The sequence below is a fragment of the Callionymus lyra genome, chromosome 15 (assembly GCF_982586985.1).
Source record: "Callionymus lyra chromosome 15, fCalLyr1.hap1.1, whole genome shotgun sequence".
Lineage (NCBI taxonomy): Eukaryota > Metazoa > Chordata > Actinopteri > Syngnathiformes > Callionymidae > Callionymus > Callionymus lyra.
The window spans coordinates 20,658,918-20,678,512 of record NC_141832.1 but is presented as its reverse complement, the minus strand read 5'-3'; the positions used below and the strand labels follow the sequence as shown (position 1 = coordinate 20,678,512).

General features: G+C 38.7%; 2 protein-coding genes across 3 annotated transcripts; both read left to right on the top strand.

The window, feature by feature from the left end:
• Positions 1-2,370: 2,370 nt before the first annotated feature.
• On the top strand, positions 2,371-12,911 carry LOC148065290 (oxysterol-binding protein-related protein 7-like). Of its 2 annotated transcripts, XM_087809664.1 has the most exons (23): positions 2,371-2,528; positions 3,914-4,139; positions 4,305-4,448; positions 4,620-4,673; positions 4,744-4,857; positions 4,924-5,085; positions 5,170-5,305; positions 5,713-5,831; positions 5,940-6,026; positions 6,144-6,288; positions 6,400-6,533; positions 8,103-8,195; positions 8,390-8,564; positions 8,641-8,715; positions 8,790-9,004; positions 9,613-9,750; positions 9,823-9,886; positions 9,959-10,037; positions 10,124-10,259; positions 10,329-10,479; positions 10,554-10,680; positions 10,737-10,859; positions 12,210-12,911. In XM_087809664.1, the coding sequence occupies exons 2-23, from the start codon at positions 3,930-3,932 to the stop codon at positions 12,316-12,318; spliced, it is 2,790 nt and encodes a 929-aa protein (XP_087665790.1). In that variant the 5' UTR covers positions 2,371-2,528; positions 3,914-3,929; the 3' UTR covers positions 12,319-12,911. The 2 variants fall into 2 exon arrangements, with proteins under 2 accessions (XP_087665790.1, XP_087665789.1); XM_087809663.1 differs by lacking the exon at positions 8,103-8,195.
• A 4,329-nt stretch (positions 12,912-17,240) lies between these two features.
• LOC148065289 (uncharacterized) lies at positions 17,241-18,435 on the top strand. The gene is made up of 2 exons (XM_087809625.1): positions 17,241-17,248; positions 17,751-18,435. The coding sequence occupies exons 1-2, from the start codon at positions 17,241-17,243 to the stop codon at positions 18,433-18,435; spliced, it is 693 nt and encodes a 230-aa protein (XP_087665751.1).
• The last annotated feature ends 1,160 nt before the right edge of the window (positions 18,436-19,595 follow it).

Sequence of the window (19,595 nt, the reverse complement as noted above, 5' to 3'; positions counted from 1 at the left end):
AAAAGGTGGAACACTCCCAAGACTGGTTGCCAGGTAACATCAAGACACACGGACACACCTGTGGACAATTTAACATCATTAGTTTAACTTTGGAAGAAGTTTCTAAAGATTTTTCTTAGTTGATGAAAAAAAAAAAGCTTTTCTGAAAAACTTTACAACCCTGAAATTAAAAAAAATAATAACGGTGAAAAGAGTCATAAAAATGCCGTTGAAATAAAAATCCAATAAATAAATCGGCATATAAACATATAAATGAGTCAATAGACAATGACAAGTATTTAACAAGATTGATGTTTTGTGTTCTCTTTAAACCGGTTGTGTAGCTGTGAATGTATTACACGTGCTTCGTTTTTCTTGACGTCCTCGTGCACAAGTCTATAAAAAAAAAATGGAACGTCACAGCTTCGAAGCTGCGGTCTTCCCATGATGCACCAGGGCACGCGTTAGTTCTTTTCAAGTTTGTGTGTGTGTGAAGAAACCTGTGCAGGTGTTCACAGTCAACGCCACGGCCCAGGTTAGTTTCCTCCATTTTAAATTAATCCTCTGTGTAAAATGTCTAGTTTTGGGGAAAAATAACGTGTCTTTGGTTCAATTGATCGAATTGATAATTGATTTAAACTGAGCAGCAGATTTGAACCGTGATTATAACTAGATTTTTATGGACCGCGATTTTTATTCTGTATTTTAATCCTATACTTCATTATGATGCTTCAAGAACACAGTTTATATACAACTTCTGACTAGAAATTAAACCATTATGTATCAATAGCTCCCCTTCTTTAAATGTGTTGTCCACTAATGTAAATGTAAATAAGTTTTCGAAATTAGTACCTTCATTATGCGTTCACATTTATTTATTTAATCCCTAATAAAGCTCTAATATTTACTACTTTAATCAGTATATTCTTTAAATCGTGTTTTCTTATAGCGTACCATTGAAATGTTTGACTATTCCTAAGATATTTGCATTTTATGCGTTTAGTTTTGTTTAATAACTAATCTTTGTATATTTTATTTCATCTAGTTTTATTACACATGAGGGAAAAAATATTTAGGTCATCGTGAACCCCAGGTAGGAGTGCATGTAACGCGTGTAACTTCTCTCTGAACACGTTCACAAAAGCGCAAGTTTTTTTTAAAGTTGCGTCTGGATTACGTCTCACTTGACCGCAGTTATTTGTAGGAGGAGAGAAATCTGCGGAAAGACTAGATTAGCAAATGAATGTGAAGCCAGTGTTGATGTCCTCCACCTTAAATTTCTTTGAAAGTCACATGAAGTCAATTATGTGAGCTTCTCTGTCACATTCCTAAGAGGAAAGGAAACCAGTCCATCCAGGTTCAGTCGCGACACATGAAGAGGCAGGTTTTAGTCCAACAGGAACTGGAGAACATACCAGACTGTTGTTGTGATTCTGTGAGAGGTGTGGTTTGTTTTTTGTTTTTTTCTTCTTTTTACAATTACGTTTGAGAATCGGTCTGAAGATGAAATGACTCTAGTTTGCCTGTGGTTTTAGTTTATTACGATAGGTACTTAAGAATCAAACTTGTCTGGTCAAGTCACCTCTTTTGGGTTTGTTCAGAACTAATTTCTCCTTCAGTTCGGGTTCTTTATTTACTGGCTGAATGTTTAATATTTTAACCTTTCAACCCAGGTTCGAGGCTGTCCAAAGTAACTTCCCTAGTATTTTGAACCTCATACTTTGACCAAGTTTTGTTGGCATTGCAGTTAAATGTTGAAAATCTGTTTTAAAAATAGTTTTATTTAGTCTTCCAAATGTACAATGTCTGACTGTAGCAGCATGATTCAATTATAGCAAGTCATTTTTTTTAAATCTTCTTTTTCCTTTTTCTTGTTTATTAATGCCATTTTAGATCTTTTTTTATTCTTGTCCAGCTTCAGGTCATCTTGAAGATGATTCTTGAAATAAGACAACATATCAAAGCTATTCCTAATCATGTTTCTCTTTCTAGACTCTTGGGTAAAGGTGTGTTACTGCCAGTAAACGGTTCTATATTATTAAATGATACTAGGCTGGTTTTCAAGGATAAGTCGCCAGAATTTGGACAAAACGAATAACACAAAATTACAAAAGGAAATGATATGGTATTGAGTGATGGGGGACTTGTCTCTTGTGCCGTCACCCCTCCATGGTTGAGCTGCAAAGAAGCATTGATGGTATGCATTTATGAACACTACAGTTACAGGAAATACCTGACTGTGTGCTGGTGAGCTGCATAAGGAACTGTAGTCAATGCTGTGTACTTGACAACAGATGATATACACATATACAATCCCAGAGCCTGTTGGTTTAGATCCATCTTCAGCCCCGCCCAGATACCTGCTGCCGTGTCGTAGGCACCCGTTTGACAAGCTCATTAGTCACCGAGTTGTCAGTGCAGCACTTGTGTGCCAGCCTTCAGAACATTTTCTTCTTTGTGGCTTAGGCCTGACCGTTTTACTTTTTTAATACTATGATCCTCTAGACTGGTGTTGGGAGTTGAAAGCCATAGACTGTTTGCAACTTCAGGTATGTTGTCTGTTTTTTGTTGGAGCGTCTTTGAAAATCGAAATACTGTTGTATACAAGATTGAAATGCTATCTGACATATTTATATACATGTTTATAACAAACTAACCCATTTGATAACTGGCCATTTGTTTTTTGCCACTGAAATTGTTGGTCTGAGCAGCTCTTGTTTGTGTTGTTGGATTTATCCTTCACTTGGTTTCAGATGTTTAGCAGATATAAATGATCGATTTTTAACGTGTGAGGACGGCAAAAGTTATCATTCAAAGTATCTTATGTTGGTATCAAGGACAAGTTTTTCCAAGTTTCAATAGTTTTTTAAAATGTTCCTTTCATTTGCATGTGTTAGACAAAACAAATATTGACTTTTGCAGATGAGCCTTTTTGTTTGTTTTAAAGTGCATGTGTCTGTCATTTACATGATGGGGTGCAGGTGGGATTTTCTTTTGAGCTGTGGGTACCCAATTACTTTTACTAATTTAGTTGAGTCAAGATGAACTTTACAAAAGCCCATGTGGTGAAATTAAAAACCGTTTTGCAGTTTCAGTAGTTTAATTAGTTGCTGACAAACATTGGTGTATAAAGTGTAATATAAACAGCATTTACACCCAAATAAATTGGGCATAATGTGTAATTTGTAAGAAATGATGACACCATTATAACCAAGTTTTGTACCTATCAAAAAGCACCCGGAAAAAACGTTTTCCTTCCTCTTGTTAGCCTGAACATAATGTCGGGCAACTCCTTGTCTGTCCAGTTTGTCGAGCCTCTCGGGGTAAATGTGGCACAAGACAACATCCGTACCGGCAGCACATTATTCAAAGGGAACTCTAGGTCCTGGCTCAGGGAATTACAAATGCACCACATCTAGAAAATGCTTGAAAATAAACAGGAACACTGTAACATTGTCTTTTATACAAATTTGTATTGTCTTGAAAGAATGTTTTCCTTTTATTTTCTTTGACAACCCTTTGAATCGGAAATGCTACACAAGCTAACATGCCTGCACGTACACTCGTACATTACAATGATTGTTTAAATCTAGATATGACTTGACTCAAGATGGAACAAATGACAAGTATGTGGACGACTTAAACTACTTTGAGCGGATCTGTTCAATGACGTGTCGTGAGATGTTGGCAATTACAAGTGGTTCGAGTCATTTCAAAGACCGCCCATCTCGTGTAAAAGGAATAATACCTTATTGGTTTCACTGGGAAGGGGGTCTTGGGGGGGGGGGGGGGGGGGGGATGTTTTGGCACCAGTTCCAAATGTTAAGCAGCCCTTAGTTAATCTAATTGGAAATTTGCATCCAGTTTTTGACATTGATGCAAATAACAATTTTACTTTCTTTTGTATTTTAACTGTTACTTTTTGTGTCTCCAGTTTTCTTTTGCCAGACATGGCATCCTACCCTGACTCTTCTGGTAACTCGATGCAACGCATCCCTTACCACCCTTATGCAATGGACCCTCAAGTGTGTCCCCCTCCCCTGGTCCACACTCAACATGCCAGTCTCCAACTCTCTGGCCTGGACAAATCCCCGACCTGTGTGCACAAACAAAGCCATTCACGCAATGGCAGCACTGGTTCCTCAAAGCAGTCCAAGCAGGTAATGACTGGATTTGGTTTTTTATCTTGTTTTGTCTTTTTTTTATTAACATTTTTACATTATGAGTCTCATAAGATGTGTGTGAAGAACTTAATTGGATGTACAAGAATAAGAAGTTAAAGAAAGTATATATTGTAAATATTGCAATACTTTTTTTTTTTTCAGGCTCGTAACTGGGAAGTGATGGAAGACTTGTCGCATATGGAACAGTTTGCCGCCCTTGGATCAACTATGGACTTGAGTATTCCTGGGATCTGTGAGGGCTACTTGATGAAGAGGAGGAAATACCCGTTGAAAGGCTGGCACAAGGTGAGAGTTTGCTTCACTTTTATCATATCTAGATTCCTGTAATTCCAGTTCAGTAATAATCAAGCTGTGATCCAGCAAACATGACAATGATTCACAAAGATTCTCAAATCGTCATGAAATTGACAATATATGTGAGATTGACATGCATCTTAAACATTCCTGCTCTGCCAGAGGTACTTTCTACTGGAAAAGGGGATCCTGAAATATTCAAAGACACAACAGGAAGTGAGTAGTTTAGCATTTATTTGACAACAGATGAGGCTCAGGTTAAAGTTTTACCTCGATCCTTCCATAGATCCAAAGAGGAAAGCTGCATGGATCGTTGGACGTCAGTCTGGCTGTTATGTCCGTCAACAAGAAGGCGAAGCGTATTGACTTGGACGCTGGCGATAACCTGTACCACCTGATGGTAACTCCTTCGATCCTGATGTAATACTTTTTACTTCTACATTTAATTTATCTTGTCTTGTTATAGGCAAAAAGCCACGACCTCTTCTATATCTGGTTGACAAAGCTGTGTGCTCATCGTGTCTTTCGCAAAAATGAGGCGATGAGTGTGCAACGTGGTGTGTTGCATGCTCTCTCCATCGGTCAAAGTACTCTGCCCACCATGTCCCGTTATGCCCAGAAGAGCACAGTAAGTAGCCACAATTTTCCATCTTTTATCTAACGTTGTTGTCCCGTGCTGTTAATCATGACGTCGTACGCTGCCGTTATTCAGTTACCTCAATATGCAAGCTCCGCTTCAGTCTTCCAAGCTGAGATGGGAAGTCCACCCGTGGCCTCCAACCCGGCCGTTACCAACAAAGTGTCTGCTTGGTTGCAGCAGACTCATGACATTGATGCTGCTTCAAATGGCAAGTCCTGCACCACAATGCATTTTCATTTTTAATTGATATTACACAGTCCCTATTATGTGGGCCCTGTCAGTATTGGCTTGATAATCACCTAGATCTTTTTAAATAACCCATGACCCAAGATAATAGTTTTTGTGCCACCGGGTCACCTTGACCCAGAGATGACACGAGGGTCAACCATAAAGTTTTAGATTAAGCCTTTTATTAAAAGATTTTGCTAAAGACTTGACAAAAAGTCTGATGACCAACTTTAATTTATTTGAAATTTTATTAATTAATTAAGTATTAATACAATACTTACAAGACGAGTCTTTGAATCATTTAAAAAATCCTAAAGTAAAAGCCAAATCACTTTAAGTCATTTCTATTGTGTTAATGCTTATACACCTAATTTTGTTTCTCATCAGATCTGGCCCTGTGTCAGACAGAACTATTGGAGCTCGCTCAGCTAATCCAGAGACTTCACTGGTTGGAAGGAGGGTTCCCCATCACTGACACAGACCTGGAGATGCGAATTAGCATGCAGGTGAGTCTTTGTGGCAAAAACGATTAGTCGTCAGTCCTCACTTGGTTGTAAATGTATACATTTATACCTCATTGTTTTACCAAATGTATTTCACTTGATCAATTTCAGAATCTGTCACTTGAAAAACCCAAAAAGAAGTCCAAGGGTGTTGGTCATTCCAGAACATTGTCCCGTGTTGAAGCCATGGGTGGAATTGTAAGATTGTAATTTATTTATTTTTTCTTATCTGAATACATGCCAACAATTCATTGACTGAGCATGAATGACTGGGTCTTTTTTTTCTTTCTTTTTTTTTTTTTTTTTTCCCTGTAGTTCACCTCAAGCCACCTAAAGACCGCCAACAACAGTTCTGTTCAGTCCATCCCAGACCATGTCTATTCCCAGCTGTCCAACCCTCAGGTGACCTCACCTGAAGCCAAGAAGATGCACCAGGAAATCTGCATAGTTTCCCAAAAAGGTACATGCTTCAACCTTTAAATTCAAGTTACTACAAATCTGTTTGTTCTTAGATTTCACAAATGATATTGTCAGCCCTCTTTCTTCAATGTGTTCCACTCTCCTGTTTCAGTCCATGACTCTCTGAAGTCCATTCATGAGGTTCTGATGCTGGAGAGGGAACGATTACAGCAGGCGTGGGCCAGTCCAGACTTGAAGCAGAATGCTTCACATCACCTCGCTACACTGTGCAGTACACTGTCAGAGGTAACCATTCAAAACATACACTTTCTTTTGTTCAAAGGTTTTACTGAACCTCTGTGTCTTACGCAAGTGTTAACAGAGAGTGATGACGGCTGCCAATCTAAGCAGCTTCATCTTAGTACATTAGAAACTCTATATATATATTTTTTTACTTTGTAAGATTTGGATCAAGTGAACCTCATTCTCACACTGATACAAAATGTTAAAATATTTTGTAATCCATGTATAGAGTAGACCGAGGCATTGTATTGGTTCAAAATGCAAGTATATTTTCTTCCCATGTTTTGAACTAAACTTTTATTTATTTTGGGTGAAAAAGTGCTTGAAATAAAATGACTGTATTGAGGTAAATTATGTTTTCTGGGAATTTCTTTTTTGTACTCATCGAAACTTGTCGGTAAATTTTAATATGGAAACATCTTTATTGGTATCGACGTGTTGAAAGCAGGAGACCAAACCCTCCACCTATGCTACCGAGAAGCTGTGTGAAACTGTTGAGCAGGTTTGGGCTGTTTTTGTTAAGACACACAAGTTGTCACAGGTGAAGTCTTTTCACTCTGTTCAGACACTCCTAGTGCCCTCTCCTGTCAGCACACGTATGTATACAAACCCATCAACCTACTCACACCTTCAGTGAGTTCTTTAAAAAAAGAAAAGGCTTTTCCCTCGTGTTTATCTGTTATGTTGTTGACTTCACTTGCTGTAAAGTTATTAAGGTCTTTCATTTCCCGTCAATAACGGCCAAGCAGGAAGTGCTTAACCATTATCTGTGGTTTAGTGATGTTTTTTATTACAAATGGACGTCATCTTGAATGACTTATGCATAATGATGCAATGATGAAATTTCAGGACGCTGTCTCCTTTAATTTTTTTATAAAGAGATCAGTCGTTTGGGCTGTAGGTTTATAAACAACATGAGGTTACTATGAAATGGCTGATGCAATGGATTGGAGCAGAGAGTGCCATCTAGTGGCCTCTGAATTGGAGGAGACTGCTTCATCAGCACGTGTTTTTTTTTTGTTTTTTTTTTGAAGGCCACATTTATTGAAGAGAAATCGAGCTGTGGCCAAATGTGAACCGTGTTGCCAAGAGTTGTCATTCAGAATTTATCCTATTATTGATCCTTATTTTATCAACAACTTCCACTCATTCAACGCAAAATTGTTAACTTCTAGACGGAAATAAGAATTAACATTTACTTTGTGACCTTTTTCCAGTTGATTATTGGTACACAGTGTGATATTTTAATAAAGAAGTTAAACTCTCTGGTTAAATGATACATTTTATGCTGACTTTGGACATACCTGGCTTAAGGCCTTGGCCACATTAAGGGGTTGGGGGTCAGGTCAGAGGAAGGTAATTAAATGATTTAAAACATCTGCATTTTAAAGAGCTCTTGTCTTTAATCATGACTTCTATCCAAATGTCTCTGGATTATATCAAAATGTTTCTTATTTACCAGGTTTCGGAATGTGGTTGATGTATTCTGTCTACGCTTGAGTGAGCATTAGATAATCTGTGTGCCCTCTTCTGTTTTGTCCATCCATGGCTGGGCTTTGGTTGTGTGTGTAGTTTGACATACAGTCTCATCTTACCAAAGTCCATTCACTTTCCCTGTCCTCTGATTCTACTGAGGGATCCTTCTGCACAGTACGTGCTGAGCAGGTGTGTAGGTCCATCGGTAATATTTCTCCATCTGTTGGAGTTTCACAGTGGATGTTTGGGTCACTACAACTCTTATAGGGGTATCACACGTGGTGTGTAGACTGGCTTGCTGGATAAGTCTTTTTTTTTCTGTTTCATTTTTAATAAAATTAAAAGGTCATTTTTGACAGTGAAAATATCTGTCTCTTAAACAGAGGACGCCATCCATGAGTCGACAGCGCCCACCCTCCGTGGCTGACTCCATGGCGGAGTACTTCGACGCCAGCGAGGTGATCGTGTGCGAGAGCTCGTCTGAGGCTGAAGCTTCTGATGAATCTGGCCTCAGTGACATCACCACCACCAGCACATCAGAGCCTGAAGAAGGACATGGTTGGTGATTTAAAAAAAGAGAAAAAAACACATTTTTGCTCTAGTTTAGTATCAAGAATCTTTTTCTTTGTCACAGCTTTTGCCACCCTGAAGTATCGGGCGAGTCTGAATGCCTCGCACGACAAGTCACGTCTAGTTCGCCCAGACACTGGTAAAGAGATTTTCATCGTTTTACTCAAATTATTTCATCAAGCATTCGTAACAATCTGACGTCCTATGGTCCAGGTCGTCGCACGGTCCTCCCTGCACACAGCGCGGACAATGGTCACATCGGCATCATGTCCATCCTGTACAATAACATTGGGAAGGACCTTTCCAGGGTGTCCATGCCGGTTGCCCTGAATGAACCACTGTCGCTGCTACAGCGGCTGAGTGAAGAGCTGGAGTACTCGGAGCTGCTCGACATCGCCAACCATATTGACGATCCATACGAGAGGATGGTGAGTTGTCCCAGTGTTCTGAAAAGAATTGGTAACAAGTATTCATGTGGTTATGATTAGCGATGGCTGCTGATGCCCTGAAATGAGCTTTGACGTATATATTAAGTCTCTTTTAAAGAATTGAATTGCAGGTAAATTGTCATAAAATGATGTTTCATGCTGCGGAATTCTAATGGAGTGGTTTATATTATATATATATATATATTTCACATGAAAAGAAATTCAACATAAAACATGTTTATTTGTTAATTTAAGAAATTGAAACACTGCTGTTGAATAATCGATAGTATCGAGGAAAAAATCCCATGATATTTCAGTGTTTCTATATTTTCTACATCCCTTATTAAGTAGTAATAATACAGAAAGAAAAAGATTTTAGATTTTGTATCTGATTATAGATTTTGTTTTCGATGACTTTTTGTCTTAAATATACACGTGTAACTCGCTGCTTCAGCGCTCACTGATGCAAACACGATCTAAATCCATATTGATTCTTTAAGTACTGTTTCAGGAACAGTTTATTTACCATTACAGTTTCAAAGGCACTGGCTTTGCAGGTAAAACGTATATGTTGACAGTCTCTAACAATAAAAAATTTTTTTTTCCAGGTCTATGTTGCAGCGTTCTCCATCTCCGGGTACGCTTGGGCGACCTGGAGGTACGGCTACAAACCCTTCAACCCAGTGTTGGGAGAGACTTTTGAGATTCACAGAGAGGACCGTGGCTTCCGTTACATCAGCGAACAGGTAAACAAAACTTTGTGGTGACGAACGCTTTCTCGAACCTGCTGTGGATCCTTAAATGTATTTTCTCTCCAGGTTAGTCACCACCCGCCTATATCGGCCTGTCACGCAGAGTCCGAGAACTTCACCTTCTGGCAAGGTAGAGTAAATCGTTGCAGACGGCGTCAGTTTAGCAAATAATTCCAATTTATTTACTCTTTTATCTTCTTAGATCAGAGATGGAAGAACAAATTTTGGGGGAAGTCTATGGAGATGATCTCGAGTGGGCCGGTCAATGTCAGCCTGCCCAAGTGAGCCCGAGTCTTTAAATACAAACGATTGTGTTTAAACATTGTACGTGTGAGCTTGTGTGTTAAGCGTCTGCGTGCATCCACAGATATGACGACCACTACGAGTGGAACAAGGTGGTGACGTGCATTCACAACGTGCTGAGTCAGCAGCGTTGGTTGGAGCACTACGGAGAAGTCGTGATCAAAAATGACGTCTGCACGTGCAAGATCACGTTTGTCAAGGTGAGGATTTGTCCTTCTGTTGGTTTCGAGGACCACAAAAAAATTGCTTAATCCTTCTACATCTACCAGTCTCGGTACTGGAGCTCCGATAACAGCAAAAATGAGGTCCAAGGTGTGGTGATGGACAAAGCTGGAGAAGTAGTGCATCGGTTTGGAGGGCTCTGGCATGAAGGGATCTTCTGCGACACGCTGCAGACGCCCAAGTGTATCTGGAAGCCCAGTAAGTTGCATCGTTTAGACGGAAACATCGTTCCTGTTAGAGATTTTCTCATGTTTTTTTCATTTGTTATCAAGATGTGCAGCCAGAAGACCACCCTCAATATTACGGCTTCTCCCGCTACGCCCGAGAATCCAATGAACTGACGCCTGAGCTGTCAAAAGTCCTGCCACCCACAGACTCTCGCTACAGACCCGACCAGAGGTATGAAGACACCACGTTTTCTTGATGAAAGATGTTTATTGAAGGCTTCCTCTCAGGCTGCTGGAGGAGGGCAAGGTCGCTGAGGCTGACAAGAAAAAGGACCAAGTGGAGGAGAAGCAACGAGAGAGGAGGAAGGAGATGGCCAAGAAAGGAGAGGAGCACAACGCCAGGTTCTTCAGGTACGTCGACGCCGAACATGAGGAACATTTTAGGTCTTCATTTCCGCTCCGTGACTGACTCTTCAAAAGCACTTAATCTAAACAGTCATTTAACGACTCCTGGACGGATATATTCTGTTTTCAAATTTAGAATTTTTTTTCGTTATTATCCTGTAATTCCAACATCGATAAATATGTGTAATGAAATGAATGAGACTGATGTGGAGGACAAAACTTGAATGCAACACTAGCAGACACACTCTTTAATGTGTCTTTTGCCAGAGAGCGTCTTATATTGTGCATCTATCACAAAATGTTTCCATCCAAAAGTCTCACAGCAGTGAGAAACCGCGCACACACACACACACAACAAATGCATGTTTCCATTTAATACAACCAACACTGAATCAGTTTCCTTTATTACATTTTTTTTTTTTTTTTTTTTACATTATAACCCAATCAAATTGATTTCACCTTCAATCTTTGTACTTACAAGAGATTGTGATGAGCAATAGCACATTTGCTGTAGTAACTTGACAGATATTTAATACAAAAACAAATAGTAATCTTTTAATACACAATAATGTAGTTGTAATAATGTTTTTAAAGTGACTTGTAGTAGCCTATGGTTTTTTACAAAATGGAAAGCAGGGTTTTGGACTAACATGTAATTTCATATGATTTTCTGGAACTCCTGTTATGTTATCAGTTTTATCTTGATCTTTAAAATATATACTTTATTGAATATTGTTTTTATTGTTTAAGCGCTTTGTGACCCTGGTCTGGAAAAGCGCTATACAAATAAAAATGACTACAGTGTTTCTCTCGAACCTTTGGGGGAAGATGTCTTGATTGGTAAATGAGAAAAAATTAAAATAATTGACCAAATTTATCAAGGTAATCAATTTGGCCACCTCACTGTAAAGGGTGTGTTTATAACATTGTCAATTATTGACTGATGCACTTTAAAAAAAAATAAAAAAGAAGAAGAAAATCCATCTTTAGATGTGTAGATTAATGGCTGTAAAAGGATTTGGACTATTCGTAAACTAGAAAAGCAGGAAGTAATATACCCCTGCCAAGGAGCTCCATCAGTAATACTTTCTCTAATTCATGGAATGTTTGCTCACAGCAGAAACTGGGATTCAAGTTCAAACAGTTTAAGTCAAAGCCTTGCGGCAGGTTGTTGGATCAGTGGCATTCCTGACTATTCTTTAACATGTTATATGAACAACAGGTTTATCACAACGGTTGCATACAAGTTGATTATTAGTTTTTATACCAAACAAGTTGTGTTTCATAAAGTCGAACCAATGCTTGGACCGATAAAACGACCTCTCAGCTGATGTATCTTTTTTTTTTTTTTTGCAGGAAATTGTTGGATGACGCCGGACGAGAAGTGTGGTTGTACAACGGGAACTACTGGAACATCCGGTCTGATCCAGGCTTTGTCAACACTGAAAACTTGGACCTGTGGTAGAACTTCATCATCTGGGCTGGACTCAAGTGTTGCCTTGATCAAACGAGGAGAGGGAGATGCGAGGAGAGTCGTTCGAAATCTCTCTTTTTTGAGTCGGTGCAGCCACTGAACGAATGAAGACTTTTGTAGATGAGACTGAGTTGGTTCTACTGTCACTTGACTCTAGTCTTTAAAAATCCACTTCTAAATTTGCACACAGTTGTTGAGCTCTGTGTCAGACAGGAGGCCCATATGTGTATATTGTCTTCGTTTTAAAGATGTTTGTGAGTAAAAATATTTATGATTTAGATTTTAACGACCATTGTGATGAAATTGTGGGTGTGTGCAGGTGACCTGGTTATCAGTGGCTTCACTATATGAACCTCATGTTTTTCAGATGTGTTTTTTTTGATCCGCACAGTGGTGACACGGTGGTCCTGATGATCTAGGTCGTCCTGTCCCATTTGTTTACATCCTTGTTAACACAGAGGGTAACATTTGGACCTTAAATTGTTTGTGTTGTTTCATCAAAACAGATCAAAAAGATACTCCTGTGACGCAGCAGCCATGTTTTTTTTGTATTTTTATTTTTATGGAATAAATTCTTTAATCAACTTTGTTTCAAGTGTTTTATGTGCAGAGCACTGTGGTCCAGCACAATGTTTTACCACTGTAGTTAAGAGGAGAATTTGACTGAATCCATGTGGATGACTTGACTATTTGTAAACTATTGTATGATCTAGGTTCAGATGTCGGTACCGAGGCAATCGTACAAACTTATCAGAAGGAAGAAAAATGACATTTTCAGGATATTTGTTTTGCTTTAGGACTACAGTATCTTGCCTCCAAGTTAAAAACAAAAACAAGTTTTTTTTTTTTTCTGACGGAACATTAGCCCACATATTCAACAACTCACTCAGCCTGTAGTCAAAGTCCTCATGAGTCATGGTTGCAACAAAAGAAATGTCAACAGAAACAAACGGGCAGATTATCAAACTTCTTTTTAGATGAATCATGCATTGTTGTAGCTCTGTCTAGGGAATGGAAGAGGCACTTCGGAGAATTTATCTTCGATGAAGGTGTTGAGTAAAATGAGATTTTTATTTTTATTTTTTTTATTCCCCCCCCCCACTGCAAAACATACAAAAATGTTCTTTAAAGTCCTTGCCTTTGCGCATTAGCAGTAATTCTCTTCCAAAACTATATATTTTTAAGCGTTTCTTTAAGGCAGAACTTTGCCACTGAAATAAAAAATGGTTCTGTCAAACATGCTTTAACCTTTTTGTACAGTCTGAGAAACTTTCCTCTTATCCTCCCAACCTGGGAAAGACGATGATGTAACTTCAGAGAGAGGTGGAGTATTTTAAAATTAAAGAGTTCAACAGCTTTAAAAGACAACATTGGCTTCTGAAGCCTCATTCTAGGCGTGTTTATGACTTGGCGACTCTGTAAGACCTGTAAGTCACACTTTCCTGCCGACTGGGCTCACAGTGAAGGATTCTTTGCAGTGGGTCGTCCTCCTTTAGAGAACTGGGTCAACTGTGACTAGGACAGTGACGTAAGGGCCACTGACTTGAGCGGCAGCATTAAAGAACGAGATGACAAAGGTCTAAAACTGGAGCTGAGTTGATGCACTATAAGTCAAGAAGGGAGGACGTATGTCTCCTTGTGCTACTTTAGTTCAGTAATGATTGTTTTAGAAAAAAAAAAGTGGTTCAAATTTTATTTAAAAAACAAAACAACTTAAAATAAAATACTATTAGAATCCAAAACGAGTAATCAGAATAGAAAAATCAGTGTTTTTTTTATTATTAAGATGAACAATACAATTTAAATTACTAAAGCACTGAAACAAAAAAATGGGTAGTTTTTGAACAGAATGTCTGGATTTTCAAAACAAGAGATCACCAGATAGTTAGTCAGACGCGCTGTTGAGGGGATCATTGGAAAAGTGTAAGATGCCGTTTGAAGTCCTGACCCTATAGAGTTGACTGATACACAAGGAAATGCAATTCTGGAATCTGAAGGAACAACAGGTTAAATCAGTTTAAGATTTTTTGTTGTTAATAAGATTGTTATTGTAACATTAACTGGTCTATGGTCAATCTAAATAATGTTTTTAATTATTTTTTCTGTCCCAAAGGGTCCCATTACTAGAAATAAAATGCACAAAGATTCTGGCTGTACCAGAGAGTGACTTTCAGGTTTGGCAGGACCAAAGAAGGAGAAGATTGACGTGATCGTAAGAAAACACACTGAAATCTAAAACTTACAAAAAGTGTATCAATCCTCATGATTGTTTGTGTGTGTCATTTCAGTAGGCGAAACGAGAATGAGGCCACAGCCATCGGAGATGTTACGGATAAATAAGAGGAACTTGTTCTCGCGTCCCAGAGTCTACCAGATATCACTGCTGGAATCAAACAGCTGACTTATCTGGTTCCCACCCAGAGAGTCAACCTGAAACCTTCTCGGATGACGACCATCAAGCAAGGTTTCATCTGTGTGATTTGCATGAGTAAGTATGATTGCATGTAACCTGGTAATTGTAACATTTTTAAAGGCAATTAATAATAGAACTTTGATAAAGGAGGAAGTTAGTTTAAAAGTGAAAAATATTATAAATTAATGTTTTATTCTCGTTTCTCTTTCAGGGTTCAGACACCACAGAAAACAATATATTAGAGGTCAATGGTCTGTCAGAAGTATTTTCTGTTTCGAGATCCCTGTTCAACGAGTAATCCTCTTGTGTTAAATTTACACGTTCATCGCTGTTCGTTAAATGTATATATTTCTGTTATGTGTCGATTACAAGAAGCAAATTAAGGATCCTAACACTGTTTGTTCCATTACAATCATTTAGGTTTTGTTTTCAAACAAAAGACATCTTATTGATGTTCACTATATATGCAATGTTTTTATAACTTCACTTAAACTGAATAAATGACAAAAGGTGAAAGGGTGTTAGTTTATATTAACATAGCACAGGACACATCACATAATAAGCTGAGTTGTGTTAACAAGGAAGAGCAGAGCCTCCTTGAAAGTAAAGTGTTTTCGTCTTCAGCAGTAAATGGGTCGACTTGAAACATTGAGGATCTGGCAAGTGAGGATCCCACCTGCTGCCTGTGAAGTTCTGCAGAAGCAGAAGCTCCTGTGGGATTTTTTTGGGACATCCATTTCCCGCCAAAGCGTTTGGTACACCTTTACCTGTGCCTTCCACGCTCCCGTTTTTTCGTACATGAAAGTACACCATGGCTGAAGCATCCTAGGAACAATGATTTCCTCCACAAGTCTTCACAATGACAAACCAATCCAATATAAGAAGTTCTGGCTGATACCAATATCATATGTAGCTTTTTATACTTCTGATTTTTATGAACACAAACATTTTAGTGTCAGACACCAATAGTTTTGTTTCCTCAAGTTGTTGACTGGAATCATTCTCCTAAGTGTTTTTCAAGAGGGTGTTATCTTAATACTAAATATCATGGAAGTTGTACATTTTTCCACTGATAAAGTGCCCCAATTTTTGATCACTTTTGCCGATTTACTCTTTGTAACCGTGATTCTTACATATCTTCTTTATTCTGCTAGTCGATGGTTAAATAAGAAAACCTGCCAAGTTAAAGCTGAATTTATGAATATGTATGAATCAATTTTTTTAATATATATATAACAAACACATCTTGTGTTCTGTGTGTGAAAATAAATGATGTGTACCATTATTACGTTTTATCATTTCTTCTACCTTCTGCACACTCACTGAATGAATCAGAATCAGAATCAGAATCTCTTTGTCATTGCAAATAGCACAACCAAATTAAAGTGCATCATCCAGACGGTGCGAATTTCAACACATATTTCAAGTAATATGGGATAAATATAGGATTTTGGCTGCCCTGCCCAGGCAGCGAGAGGTAAAGATGTCATTCAGGGTGGGCAGAGGCCAGCCGGTGATTTTTTTGGGCAGTGGGCAACACACTATCAATGGAGCAGCAGTAGAATGACTTATTGACTATTGTAGTGGTGATTGTAGTTCAGGATAAATCCTATGAGATGTGTGTGCCAAGAAATCTTAAACTCTTTCCACAGTCCCCATTAATCAGCAGGAGTCGGGGGCCGCCCTAACCACATTTGTAGTGTTTGAGAAAACTGATGTCAGTGTTTATAGTCACAAGGTTAATTGGCTTTTCTCTGTCAGGTTATTTACTTGTGCTAAAAATAGAATCAAGTCAGAGAAGCTGTGGAGCACACCATTGGAGTGTTGCCGACATCAAGTGTTGACGCAATTGGCGTGAACACTGACATATAATGAAAAGTTAATGTAGTTTCCACTTTAGCTTGGATCAAATAGATTGCCAAGCAAAACACCAGCTAATAGTGAGGTCACTTTTGTGAAATTGACATTTGATCATTTTTTTTCTCGCTCGTCTTGATTGACTTTGGTTTGTTTCATTTTGAAAAAAAGTTTAAAAAAAAAACATTGGAGGACTTTTATGCCATATGTGATGTTCATATTTTTAAAAGTGCCTGGTTTCCGCAAATTAACTGATAAAAGTGAAAAAGTAAATTTAATGAAGCAATAATTGTGTTTTTAGCTAAACTGCATTAAAATAGTGTGAATCATATGAGTTCACAACCGTTTCTGCCGACGCTTCACACCTGATAAAGCTAACAGGAAGTAGCATGCAGAGCATCCTCCAGAGTATATCATACAGTTCTACCAGTCGTAGGTGAGAAGCTGCTGCTGATGGTGAAGAGATTGAGATCATGAAGCAGCAGAGTTGACTCACGCTCACAGAAGAAGACATGGCTGCACAGATCCTGCTGCTGGTGGCACTCTTCTCCAACAACATCCACGCTGAAATCCTCAAGATGGAAGGACACCATCATCGCTTCGTCCTGAACAAAACAGCTGCTGACTTCTGCTTGATCTCAAGATGGAGCGGTGAGGAGAAGAAACTTCTGTGGAACTCTTCACAGCAGCATTACTCCAACCTGCAGAGAGAAGCTTCTCATAGAATATTCTCTCTGAGGGTTTCAGACTCGGGTCAGTACCAAGAACAGTGCTGGACCCAGAACAACGTGACGCACGAGAGGAACTCCACTCTCCTGGTTTGTGACGAACAAAAGATGAGAAGTCAGTCTTTTGAATCTTATGTCGGACAGACACTGGAGCTGACTTGTGACGGTGTGGGACCAAACCAGAGTGTCCAGTGGGCTTCAGGACATTATAACCACAGAACAAAAAATTATGATTTAGCTTTAATCGATGATAAAACATCTTCAATGTACAAACTACAGCAAGTGAAGAACAAACCATCTCTTCTGGTAACGTTTGGCAAAAGTTCTCGTTCGGTCATTTATTACTACTGTCTGGAGAAGAACCATCAGAGCTGTGAAGTACTGAAAGAGTTTTATGGTTCTATTCAGCCAAATTTCATTCACAGCTGGGTGGGAGAGAGTCTGGAGCTGAACTGCTCTGACATCAGTGGAAACAAACCACACGTGTGGAAGACTAATTCAGTGATGAAAGATGAACTGAGTCAGAACTACACTCTGATGTTTCCATCACTGACCTTGAACCACTCAGGTGAATACATCTGTGATCGCAGTGATCAGGGTAATCATTACATCCTGATTGTGTGTCCTGAGTCTGACCCGCCTGCTGTTGTGTTCTTCACTGGAGGAGAAAACGTGACTCTACAATGTGGCGACTGGCAACAGCCTGGTGTGATCCGCTGGTTCATGAAGACAAACAGAACTGAAGGAAGACTTGTATTTTATCAAGAAGAAGAACAAGAAGACATCCTTGACTACGACGAGAGCCTGGTGATCACTAACATCTCTCTGGAAGTCAGCGGAGAGTTCTGGTGTGTGATTATAAAAGACAAACGTTGTGTGTTCAGCTCTAAGACCCTTGTAATGTTCGGAGAGCCAGAGGTTGATCACCATCTAGTGAGGTCTGTGCTGCTCAGTGTTGTGATCTTCATGATGTGTGTTGTTGTTGTTGTTGTTGTTGTTGTTGTGGTCTGGAGGAGCAGGAGTAGAGAGCAGCTTCCAGTACCTGTGGAGGAAGTGGAGATGTTGGATCTGTCTCCAGCGTCAGCAGATGTGCAGTCAGAGACTCCCTGAGGTTTCAACATGACATCCACGTGTGTTTGGATGAATCTGCTCTTCTTTGACTTCACTGTTTGTTTGTAATCATCGTGACTCTTGTTTCCTCCTCATTGTTAATAAAGTTGAACCATTGACCTCAAATAAAAGACTCCAGTTTTCTTTCTGTAGAGATGAAGTCAATGTCTCAAGTGTACGTCAGATATTATTCTGACTTTTTTCTTCCTGTTTTCCTTCTTTCTGCTCCTCAGTCTGTTTCACGACATGTTTCTGAATGATGTCGCTTCACGTCTTTTTCCAAATATTCGCTTCAGTAAATACGGTGGTCAATAATCTCCTTTTAATCTCCTTTCTGATCACATCACCAACTGTTTCAATCCAATAATGATGTATCCTATTTGACAAGCCAGAGAACACAGTGGATGTTTCTTAATGTCTCCCATCTTTCTGAGCAAAAGCAAAAAACATTTCTACACTATATGCAAGGATTTTGAATAATTTTATTTTGTTACGTGTTTATGTTTAACTAACTCGGTACTTGTTTGGTTTGTCTGCTGTTTTTTTAAAATATTGAATTAGAAAGGCTTATTATTTTTTGTTTACATTGAATTTAAAAGGCTACGAATTAAAAAACATTGAATAATAGAAATGTAAATATAAGAAATATTGAATAATTGAAATAAATATATAATAAATATTTACTATTTGAAATTATTTCAACCTTTCAATATTTGAAAAAATAAATTCAACCATTGAATATTTACTACAAAACGCATGAGACTTCTCTCTCACTACCGTAACACCTTCACAAAAGCGCAAGTTTTTTAAAGTTGCTGCTGGATCGCGGCTCACTTGAACGCAGTGATCTACTGGTGTGAGTCAGACACCACCCTTAAACTAACACCATTTTCAGCACAAAATCCTCTTTTGGCTCCACTTTCAGGCATTATGTGTGCAGATATTTCTGCAGATGACAAGCCCTCTTTTGGCATCTCCAAAATTGTTTTGGCGCCAGGTTCCAAAGTCATTTTCTCTCCTATTAACTGCACAAATCCGGACCTGTACTGTCTCAATCGTTTTTTGTTTTTAAAATGAAAATTGAATAATCATGCGTTTTTTCGTTTTTTAACATCTGCTCTCGCATCGAAAATCCAATGACCAAAAGTTAACATCTTTTT